Source organism: Echinops telfairi, unplaced genomic scaffold (assembly GCF_000313985.2).
Source record: "Echinops telfairi isolate 266 unplaced genomic scaffold, ASM31398v2 ScPeMD7_29;HRSCAF=101, whole genome shotgun sequence".
In the NCBI taxonomy this organism is placed as follows: Eukaryota; Metazoa; Chordata; class Mammalia; order Afrosoricida; family Tenrecidae; genus Echinops; species Echinops telfairi.
The window spans coordinates 2,851,133-2,862,935 of NW_022103926.1; the positions used below are offsets into that span (position 1 = coordinate 2,851,133).

The following is an 11,803-nucleotide window of genomic DNA, read 5'->3' on the forward strand; positions in this document are numbered from 1 at the left end:
AAGGGAGTCATGTCAAAAAGCTGATGTGCGACTACGGACGCAGGACAAGGGCAAAACCACGGGCAGGGTTTACCATGAGGGTGGCCTGTGTGTGTCCACAAAGGGCAGATCATAAATGGACACACAGGGGCTTCAGCGAGTTTGTGGAATGTAGAATGAAGAGAGAATGGAATTTCCCCCCGAGCTGTTGGAGCCCCTTGTACACATGAACCGGTGACAGAATTCAGGCCAAAGAGACGCAGGTGTGGTGGGGTGGAAATGGGTGTCCAGCGGGGTGGACTGGATGCCACAGCTGTACCAGCACCTCTAGGGTACCTGGCTTCCCCTCTGCTCTGTCAAGGACGTCAGGAGCGAGCAGGAGGGGTGTGCGTGTGTAAATATTTACTTTCACTTTAATATGTTACTAATGGAAATAGCAGGTACTATTTCTATGCACATTGGAAAATTGGCCCCCAAATGCTAGACACTGTGATGATAATAGATAGTAAGTTGTCATCACAGACAATAAACACAACGACAACATGCATCTTTCAGTGGAAGCTAGGGTGTATAGGCAGCGGACAGCCCCCAGCATCCGCCTGCAACACCACCACCAGCCTCAGAGACCACCTCTTCCTGCTGGGCTCTGGGTCAAGGAGCAGGGCCTGGAGGGGTGGGGGTGGGCACAGCAGGAGGGACGGACACAGGTTTGGGAGGGTTGTCCCAGAAGATGCGCTCTCTCATCACAGAGCCTGGGGTGCATGCACAAACACCCCCCAACGCCCCCACCCCAGCCGGAGCGCCCGCTGCTCTCACCGAGGCTGACTAGCACGCGCTGCAGGGCCTGGTAGGAGGACGTCTGCAGGTCGAAGAGGGAGAGCTTGTAGTCCGTGCTCAGCTGGGCCTCGTGCCGGATCGTTTCAAACAAGGCCGATGCCCGGTAGAGCTGCGAGCAGGGGACGAAAGAACGACTGTTGCCCCGGGCCCACGGCACACAGGCCAGAGCCGACTTCTACTCACATGCTGTGTGCACCAGAACCCGCATCAAACTGACTGTTCTCCAGTCAATTCCGCCGCCTATCCATCCTACGAGGAACCCTGGTGGCTGCTGGCTATGCCCTGGACTGCTAACCGCAAGGTCAGCAAGTTTGAAACCACTAGCTGCTCCTAGGAAGCAAGCTGAGACTCTCCACTCCCGTGAAGAGTCAGTGTCTCAGAAACACACAAGGGAGGGTCTACCCTGTCCTAGAGGGTCGCTGTGAATTGCTAGGATTCTGACGATGAGTCAGTATCAACTTGCTGACAGGGTATTTTTGTTTGTTTTTAATTGAGCTACTCTACAGGATGGAGTAGAACTGCTCCATAGGGTTTCTATGATGGCCAACCTTTGCAGGAGCAGAGAGCCTCTTCTTTCTCCTGTGGAGAGGGCTGCTGGGCTGAAACAGTGACCTTTCGGTTGTTAGCCATGTGACTACAGCCCTGGAATTAGAGGATTAATTTTTCTGTTTGCCTTCAATGGCTTAAAATGTGCAGGAGGATGCTCTCACTGTTCCCCATGGAACAAGAGAGACACCTCGATTGACTTCTCCCGTCCCTGCTTGCCTTGCTCTGCAGTCAGGGCTTGCACTTGGACTCACCGAATAAGTAAGTCCTTTTAGATGGTGCCAACTCAGAACTTGGTACCGTTCTAACCTCCCGCGCCAGCCTGCTAACAGACTTCCGCTATTTGGACCCGCACGGGAAGATGAACTTGTCATGGGAGAAAATGAGAAGAGGGAGGAGCCGAGAACGGAGTGGGAGGTGTGTCTCCTGATAGAGCTAGAAATCCACCAGCACATTAACTACCATAGCAATGGAGCCGTGGGTGGCTTGGTGCCATCACGGAGTGCGTGCTATTTTCACATGAAGGTTTAATGAGTGATGGCAGCACTTAACACGAGACTTTCAGAGAAATTACTGAGAACTCAGGCAGACGCGTGAGCAAGAGTCTTTACTTAATGGGTCAACGTTTCTGGGCAGGCACCTGGGAATCCTGTACATTGGTCACTGGCAAATGCTAGGATGGTAACCCCAGTTCCCCCCTGGCTTCTCGAAATATCCACGTGGCACAGGGATTCCCCTCCTCACCTGGTGCTGGGCCTCCTCCAAGTTTCCACTGGCCCACAGAGAGAGGCCAAGGCCATGGCGGATTTTGGCTTCATCTTCTCTGCGGCCCAGTTGCTCGGCGAGTCTTAAACCTGAAAGCAGACGGGAGAATTTTAAGTCGACATGTGAGGCGGGCAGTTCCACTGGGCCAAGGTGGCCTGCAGGGTCCGCCTGCATTGGCTGGACGTAAAGGAGTTCCCAACAAGGCTGGGAGCAATGCAGGATGGGAGCAAAGTTGGCCCGGGCATAGGTGGCTTCTTCCCTTCCTGTGCTGCTAGCGACTTCTCGGGGATGCTCAGTCATGCCCCAACTAACTCACAATTTAATTTTTTTTTGTTTTTTAAAAAGGTGGCCTGCAGGGTCCAGGGTCCACCTGGATTGGTGGACGTCAGGTTCTCAGGGCAGTCAGATGGAAACCAGAGCACTGCAAATAAAACTCCTGCCTGAATTTGTGAATACCTCAAATCCACCACTCTGGCTGGCAAAGCTCTTTCCAGACTAGTCCACAATCAAGTGCAGAAGTCAAGAAAACCTTTATAACCCCCAGAAAATAACAAATGCCGGAGATTGAAGTTCTCACACACTGCTGTGGGTCGGGTTGTAAATCTGTACAGCTGCTGTGGAAAGCACTAAGGCTCCACTGGGTATGGAGTCCCAGACCACCCAGCAATGCCTCTGCTGGATATACCCGGACGCTATCAGAGCCGTAACACCAAGAGACCAGTGCTCGTCCTCCGTGTGCATCCCAGCACAGGTCACAACGGCAAGAAGATGGACACAGGCCACATGCCCGCCAGTGGGAGAACAGACACAGACACACGGTCTCACACACAATGAGGAAACCACAAAGCCTCTCTTGGCGTGGCTGGACCTGGCGAACATGCCGAGTGAAGCAGCCCGTCACAAAGGGTCCGCTGTTACACGAGACCGCTGTGACAAGGGGGGAAGGACACTGAGATTTAGACAAGTGGAACACACTCTGGAGTTTGCCAAAGTGGGGAGGGCAGCGAGGGAGGATACAGCAATGGGCGAGACGGTCGGTCGCTGGGTGTTGACTTGGGTGGGGTGAAAGATGGTAGTTTACAGGAGAGAGAACAGCTATCAAGGAGTGGCAGAGGGGTAAGCGGATGGGGGGGTTGTTGATGAGTAGTTTAAAAAGTCGCATACAAAGTTCATGATCTGAAGTGTAAACCCCCAACTAACTCACAATTTAATTTTTTTTTTTTAAAACAAACAGGTGGCCTGCAGGGTACAGGGTCCGCCTGCATTGGTGGATGTTCCACCAATGGAATATTCTGCCAGAGAAAGCAATGTTCAGCCTGAAGCTCATCAACTATTATGCTATTTGAAAGGAATGTTCAGCTTTAAGCATCAACTATTATGCTAGCTAACCTTGGAAAGTTAGACACGACCTTTTAATTTTAAAATTTAAAGAAAAATGTTTTGTCACTCAACATCCATCGCCATCCAGTCAATGCCAACTCATGGTCGTATGGTGGCATGGGACCGAGTAGAGCTGTCCCTGTAGGTTTCCAATCCAGAAACTCTTTCGAGGAATAGAAAACTCCGTGTTTCTCCCGAGAAGCAGCTGGCAGTTTTGAACTGCGATCTTTCAGGTTGCAGCCCAGTGTGTAACCGCCACATGCCACCAAGGCTCTTTTCGTCATTAGGTGTCATTAGGTCATAATCCTTGCAGATTAGTCACGGTTTGCAATTCCCTCGCAGACCAGGAACACAGCCCAGCATAGCTGGTCATTCAACCTTCAACTCGCTAACCGCAGGACTCCTCCAAGACAGGCGGCCCTGCCCCCGGTGGGAATATGAGTCAGGAGACGGGCTGCGTGGCCCCAGGAGCCCTGTGTGAGGGGCACTCTGCACCCAGTCACAACCTGGGCCATGATGCTCAGCAGTGAATGGCTAAAAGCCCACTGGACGGCCAGGAGCAGGCTGGCCACGTGCCACTGTGCTCACGGTCAGCTGCTGCAGCACAGTCACCTGCAACTCGTGACAACCCCAAGCGTGCAGACTGTCGGGCCTTTGCCTCAGTTACCTGTGGGTGGGCTTGAATCAGGAACCCAAGGGCTCCTCACTTCATTAGGAGAGAGAGGAAGCTGGCGAAGATCGGTCGTTCTAACCAGGCATGTCCACTGAGATCCCCTGACCGCAAAAAGCAGCCAGGTCCCACCCCTGTGACCCTGGGACTCTATGGTCCAGGGATGGGGTGCCCATTCCCAGTCCCCTCCCAAAGCCGGGGAGACACAGCCCCGGGAGCCTGGCTGCCCACTGAACAGACCCCTCATCGTTAAGTCAGCACTTGGGTAGGGGCCTGCTGGAGGCTGCCTAGCTCTCGGCTCCTGAGAGGTGCCTGCCACACACCTTGGTGGACTCTAGACGCTGCCAGACTTCAAAGAACAAGAACAGTAAGTGTGCACTTCTGGGTTTCTACTGATTCTGCAGCCGCTTCTGAGAGCCAGTCCTGCAGGACCTACAGAAGATCCTGGCCGGGCAGCAGCCCTGCATCAGCCGAGGATTCGGCCTGCTGGCATTTCCCCACAGTCAGGTTTCCGGAAATGGAAGGTGAGCACCCAGAATCACTGCGCTGAGGGAGACAGAGCCCAGTCCTAACAGCAAGGGAGCCGGATGAGGTCTGGGCGTATCTTGTGGCCTGGCCTTGGTCTGTGCAGAACACCAGTTCCTCACCCACTCTCCACCTTGTCCCCTGCTCCCCAGCCCTGCTCAGGGCTCAGGAGGAGGGGCCAGCTGCCTCCACCTGGCCTGCATGGCACCCAGGCAGAGAGCCTGGGCTGAGCCCCACTCTACTGCTGACCAACTGGCCAACTGCCTGGCCACCACCAGGTTGCTGTGTTTCTTGGAGCCTTGACTGGCTGAGCTGCGAAATGGGGACAGAAAGATAACCCTCTTTGGGGGACAGTGAGAACTGGCATGGGGGGAAGTTTCCGTGAGAGCTCTGGCCTGAAAGCAGCCTGTTTCCTCTCATAACAGAGTGGGGGAGGTGGCCTTTCTAGGCCTCTCTGCAGGCGCATGGAGGGGCAGAAGCCCCCACAGAGTGGAGAGAGCCAGAGGCCGAGTGTCCCTCTGCAGGGACTTCTGTGTGCATCAGCAGATGGCCGCCAGCTCCTGGCCCAGCTGGGAACTAGACTTCATTATGAGCCCAACCAGAGCACTGTGGGCAGTCAGCCCTAGGAGGAGCTGCTGTGGGGCCCAAGAGAGCCCTGGGCAGAGGGTGCTGAGAGACCGCTTTTGCCTCACCAGAAGTGGTATCTATGAGGGGCCTTACGGTGGTTAAGTTTGTGCTAACTTGTTACATCTGGGAAGGTCGGGGTACAGTCCAACCTGTCAATCAGATCATGTCTTACTGACAGCTCCTTTGGGATGTGGTCTACTTATGAGAGACACTGTGGAGAACCTCTCTTTTTCTTGCACCTTCTCCTTCCTTCAGACACCGGGTCCTGTGTCTCACTCTGGGGCTGGCGGCTCATGTGGCACCCTCCATGTCCCTGTGGACCATGGAACCACACTGGCCTATGACCTGCCAGCTTCCCACTTTGCCTCCTGGCTTCACCAGCTGGCAGGTGCGTGAGTGCGGAGGAGGCTCCTGCTAGCATCTGACCCGTGAACTTGAGTCTTACTGGACGGGCTGCTTCCTTGACATAAATTCTTCGTTGTATGTACAGGAGTGCTTTCCTCTCTGGAAAACTCAGCCTCAGACAGGCCTCCAGCCAGTTCAGGGGAAAATTCCAACATCCTTTCATTCCAACTTTTCCCACCTACTTTTTGAAGCCCTCGAATATCCCCCAAGCATTCCTAGTCCCTTGAGATCCTGGGAAAAGCAAAGTCAAGGAAGTTTCTTCTTCCCTAGTGGACAGGCTCTCAGAGAGGAGTCGGAAATGGGTGATGCAGGTATGAGGGCCTTGGAAAAGTGGGTGGAGATTTTCCGTGATCTTCTCACTCCATTTCCCCCCTAACTAGACGGCGTCCCCAGGGATCACTGGGCTTGGAATAGCAGGGGTGGTTGGTGGCAGTAAGGCGGGGTGGGGGGGTGGGGGTGGGGTGTTATCCCTGCCGTCTCATTTGGATGCTGAACTCTTCCCTGACTGTGAAGATCCTACTCAGCCAGCAAGGCAAGGACAGGTGTTGGCACAGCTGGTCCCACAGGGGGGGATGCCAGCCTGGGTCCCAGGGATAGCTGGGGCCAGGGACACCCTGTGGGGGCGCCTAGCTTTAGAGCTGATCTGCTGATGTGGCCTCAGAGGGCCTCCTCTGTCCAACTCACACCTGTACCCCAAGTGCCTTCTGAGCAGCCCCGAGGTGACCCTGAGCAAGACCGAGTGCCTGCGGCAGGCAGCCCCACCTACCTTCCTGTAAGTACATGACTGCCTGCGAGTAGTTCTGCAAGGCGTGGTGGGTTCTCCCGAGGCTGCTGTAGGCCACCGTCTTGGCCACCAGGTCATTCATCTGGGCAGCGATGCTCAGGTGCTGCTCCTGGTAGACGACAGCCCGCTCAAAGGTGCCCAGTGACTCGTAGGTGAGGCCCAGGTTCCCGTAGGCGCGGCCCTGGCCCGTGGGGTTGTTGGTCTCCTCAGCAATCTGCAGGTCGAGCTGGTGGTACTGCAGGGCTGTGTCGTGCTCGCCCATCTGCTGGTACACGCCGCCCAGGCCGCAGGCCGCGTCGCTCTCCAGGGAACGGTCCTGCATCTCCCGTGCGATGCTCAGCTGGCGCTCCAAGCAGGAAATGGCCTGCTCACAGTTGCCCAGCTGGCTGTGCAGACTCCCCAGCTCGCCGTAGGCCTGGGCTTTGTTGAAGGCCTCGCCCAGCTCGTGGGTGACCACCAACCTCTTCTCGAAGCAGACGAGGGCCTGCTGCAGGCTGCCCATGGCCCTGCGGGGAGGCAGACAGAGAGGCCAGACCATTACTCCTCGCGGATACAGACCAGGCCCAGCCCCCCGAGGAAATGAATAGCATTTGTCACTGTCACTTGCTAGAGAGGCTCTTAACTCCTCTTCTAGGTAAAATCCATCAAGGGCCCGGGAGTGAGATGCACGGGTGTTTCATAATCGGGGAGGCAATTCAGATGGCAACTCAGTGACCTTCCTGTGAGCCTAGGCGGGGACGGGCTCCTCGTCCCGGAGGGAACATCAAATATATTAATAGGGTCCCTGATAGCAAGGGAACTGGTGCACGCTGCGGGCCTCTCAATTTCCATGCCGCCTAGGTGACTTTTTGGGAAATCACTTTGCGGCAGCTGTAAATCTCTCTTGGGCGTTTCGTGGGTGATGGGTCTCATTGGCCCTGGCGCTGCTTCCTCCCCTCTGGGAGCCCTCAGCCTGCTCCTATCTGGAGTGGCAATCAAGCCTGCACAGGAATTGGAGCAGGTATGGCACCTCTGGAGTTCCCTGCCGTGAAGAGGAGCGCCTCCCCTGGGTGATGGAGGTCCCTTTCCCTGAGGAAGAGCACCTCCCCTGGGTGACAGATGCTGAGATGGCTGTGCAGGAGTGGGAGAGCCCGGACTCCCATGGCCAACTTCATAAGTCTGAGTGGCTAGGTGACAGACCTCCTCTCCTAGCAGATGAGTCAGTAGATGAGTAACAATAGAGGCAGTGCCGGCATAGTCCCTGTGAACAGCGTGTACCTCCTCACAAGGTGTGCCGTTATCAGATGGCTGTTTTTACAAGCACACAATGAGATCCAAGTAATCGGAGGGCATAGACCTTCTAATTAAAGAATAAATACACGTGCTCAGCAAAGATCAGTCTACAATTCATGCACCTTCCCCCTTCCCACTGTCTCTTCTACTCTGCCATTTGGAGTCAGCTTGCCCCTGGTGGCCTAGTGGTTATGCATTGGGCTGCTAACTGCAAGGTCAGCAGTTCAAAACCACTGACCACTCCATGGGAGAAAGACAAGGCTTTCTACTCCTATAAAGAGGGTCAGAGACCCACAGAGGCAGTCCTACCCTGTTTATAGGGTCACTAAAAGTCAGAATCAACTTCATTGTAGTGTGTGAGTGAGGGCCTGGGTTTAAAGACTGGTGGCATAGTGGTTATGCGCTGGGACTGCAAGGTCAGAAGTTTGAAACCACCTGCTGCTTTGTGAGAGAAAGATGAGGCTTTCTCTTCCCATAAAGAGTTATAGTCTCAGGCACCCACGGGGCAGTTTTATCCTGTCCTATAGGGTCACTGAGTGGGCATCGATGAGGACTGCAGTGTGCCTGATTTGTGATTGGGGGCGCTGTCTGGTAAGTGTTAGACTGCTAACTGCAAAGTCAGCAGCTCAAACCCGCCCGCTGCTCTGAGGGAGAAAGATGAGGCTGTCTGCTCCTGTAAAGATTTAGGGTGCCTTGGAGCCCCAGAGAAGGCCACTATGAATTGGAATTTGTTTTAGCCCTGGGTTTGGCTCTCAGCAATCTCTGGAGTGCTATGGTATCTTGGGGATATGAACACAATCTTTTTGGGCCTCAGTTTCTTCTTCCGAAACCCCTCCCCCTCAAAGAGCCCAAACTCACTGCCCTCAAGTTGGTTCTGACTCGCAGCAACCCTACATTCAGTTTGAGACCAGCAGTCCTATGGGTCCAGCCTCATCTTTCTCTCACGGAGGTGCTAGTAGTTTTTGAACTGCCAACCTTGCTGTGTAACCTAGAGGGCCATCTGCTAAGTTCACAGAATTGTTGAGAGACTTGGAGGAGATGGTGTGTGTGGACATGTTCTGTACTCAGTCAAGGACCACGTACCACAAGCCTGCGCTTCCCGTCCCAGCTGCTCCTGCCGTTCTCCCTCAGCTGTGCTTACCTATGTCCATTTCCTAGGCCCCGGTAGGCCTTGGCCTGGTCTTGCATGCGATTCAGACTCTGGGCCACGGATAAGTACTGTTCATAGTATTTGATGGCTTCCTCGTAATCCCCCAGGGCCTCGTAACAGTCCCCCAGGTTGCCGTAAGCCCGGCCCCTGTCCAGCACGGCCTCGTTGCCACTGAGCTGCTGCAGCATGGCCAGCTGCTGCTCAAAGTAGCCGATGGCTTCCTCCATCACGTTCATGTTCATCTTCGTGATGCCCATGTTGCCGTAGACCTGGGCCTCCCGGCTTGGGTCCTTCAGCTTCTGCCCCAGGTCCAGCTGCTCCTCGTAGCACTTGAAAGCCATCGTGTATTTCCCCAGGGCCATGTAGACAGCAGCCAGGTGCCCGTGAGCCCGGCACTCCCCCGGCAGGTCGCTGAGCTCCTGGCAGACCTCCAGCTCCTGGGTGTGGTAGCCTGAGGCCTTGTCATACTTCTGGATCATTCGGTGGGCCGTGCCCAGGGCTGCGTAGGCACTGGCCTCCAGCCGCCTGTCCTTGGCATGGTGGGCCAGGCCCAGCTGCTGCTCGTAGAACTTGATGGCCCCGTGGACATCTTTCTTGCAGATGAAGATGTCACCCAGATTCCCCAGGGCTCGAAATTTGGCCTGAGGGTTATTCAGGGACTGGGCCAGGGACAGCAGGTATTTCTGGCACTCCTCGGCTTTGCTGAAATTCAGCAGCGCCTTGAACGCCAGGCCCAGGTTGCAGTAGGCTTTTGCTTGGCTCAGTTTGTCGTGAAGGTCCTTGGCCAGAGCCAGGTCCTGCTCATAGTACTTGACGGCTTCCTGGTAGTTGCCCAGGCAGTAGTGGGCGTAGCCGAGGTTGTGGCAGACCTTCCCTTCACCCTCCATGTCCTGGAGGTCGGGGGCCAGCCGGAGGTACTGCTCGTAATAGGGGGCGGCCTGCAGGTACTCCCCCCGAGAGCAGTGGAAATTGCCCAGGTTGCTGAGGGCCCGGGTCTCACTCTGGATGTCGCGTAGCTCTCGGGCGATGTTCAAGTGGTTCTGGTAATGCTGCAGGGCCCGGTCGTGGGCTCCCAGGGCCTGGTAGGCCACGGCCAGGTTGCCGTGCGTGGAGGCCTGTGAGGCGCGGTCGTTCACCTCCATGGAGATCTGCAGCTCCTGCCGGTGGTACTTGACAGCCTGGTCGTACACGCCCAGTGCGTTGTAGGCGTTGCCCATGTTCCCGTAGGCCCGGCCCTGGGCCGCGTAGTCGCTCAGCTCCTGGGCGATGCACAGGTGGGTCTTGTGGAGTTTCAGCGCCGCTTCATAATCGCCCTTCATCTGGTGGATTATTCCTGGAGGAGGGCATGTGAGGGAGAGAAGGTTAACATCACAGAGGAGGATGAGGGGGAGGGAGGGGAACGCAGAGGAGGGGGAGGGCAGAAGCTGCAATTCCAGGCACACCATAATACAGCTGCTGGCAAGGAAAGGGTTGAAAATAACAGAAGGCAGAATGAAATATTAATCAGCTTGCCAGAAGTGGGTCGAGCTTCCTATGCTTTGAAGCAACTAGGGGGTGGGGGTGGGGCAGAACAAAAACACTAACGGATTTGATTACAGGAATAAAAATCTTGGAGTTACAAATACCTAAAAATGTCAAATACCAACCAAAAGCCAAACTCCCTGCCAGCAAGTCCATTCTGACTCATAGCAACCCTGTACGAGCAGAGCCAAACTGCCCCTGGGGATTTCTGAGCTGTAACTTGTTACCCACGTAAACAGCCCCATCTTTCTCCCTCGTGGTTTCAGACTGCTGACCTTGCAGATCGCAACCCAAGGCATAACCACTAAGCCACTGGAGCTCCTGGGTGACAAACAGATACTCAAAAAAATCAAAGGCAAATGAAGCACAAGATAAAAAAGTCCAGTAGCTGCTGTATGGAAAGATCTCACCCATCACCTGCCAACCGTGTTCTGGTGACAGTTTGCTTTGACCTCTGTGTCACGTTTTGAAACACCTCAGCACACCCTTGCATGCCATCCTGACCTCTGGCTAGTGGTGTCCCTCATCCAGAGATACTGTTAGGTAGCCAGACAGGGAGTTGTCCTTCTCCATGCCTTCTCCCCGACAGGCAGTTGCTGCAGAAAATCAGGCGAGCCCAGTCAGCCATAAAGGCTAGAGGGCATGCGCAAATTCAGGTCCTTGGGCCAAGAAGCCAGTACACCTGGGTGGGCCCCAATCTAGGGCAGGTGGGCTTAATTCAGTCAATGGGGTCAACCAGTACTGTCGACCACACCTCCCAGCAGAAGGCCCTACAAAGCTGCTCCTTGGCTGTGCTGCAGTTTGGCTGGACTAAGGGCTCCACGTGCGGGTGTGGAACCTGAAACTGCTTCCATCCTTCACTTGGATCACAAACCAGGCTTGGGCATGAATTCTTTCTCTTGGGAAGCCAAGGACCCAGTTATCTCCTACCTGAGAATCCTAACAATATCTCTGCATTTATCCTGCCCTGGACAAGACTTAATAAACGCTCTCTTTAATTAGAGTAATTACAATAGAATTAGAGAAACGTGATTTGCGTCCCTAGAGGATGCTGAGAATGCAAGCGAGTACCTGGTCTGATGGTCAAGATCTCAACTAGCAGAAAGAGGTCAGGCACGGAAGTAGCAGCAGAGGGCTCCATTAGAGGGAGACGTGGCGCCATGAGGGAGAGGAGGAGGGAGTGGCTAATCTTTTTCCACAAAAAATTTTTTTCTTTTATTTTATCTTAAATCATTTTATTGGAGGCTCATACAACTCATATCACAATCCATACATCCATCGATTGTATAAAGCACATTTATACATTTGTTACCTTCATCATTCTCAAAACATTTGCTCTCCA

The 11,803-nt window shown here is 54.5% G+C and overlaps 1 protein-coding gene across 1 annotated transcript in view; it reads right to left on the reverse strand.

The window, feature by feature from the left end:
• TTC28 (tetratricopeptide repeat domain 28) overlaps nt 1-11,803 on the reverse strand; it is a 669,495-nt gene that overhangs the window by 60,239 nt on the left and 597,453 nt on the right. The window contains exons 7-10 of the mRNA XM_013007879.2: nt 8,932-10,273; nt 6,501-7,024; nt 2,107-2,216; nt 796-925 (exon numbers count right to left, since the gene is read on the reverse strand). Coding sequence (XP_012863333.1) covers nt 796-925; nt 2,107-2,216; nt 6,501-7,024; nt 8,932-10,273 — 2,106 coding nt within the window. The remainder of the gene's footprint in view (nt 1-795; nt 926-2,106; nt 2,217-6,500; nt 7,025-8,931; nt 10,274-11,803) is intronic.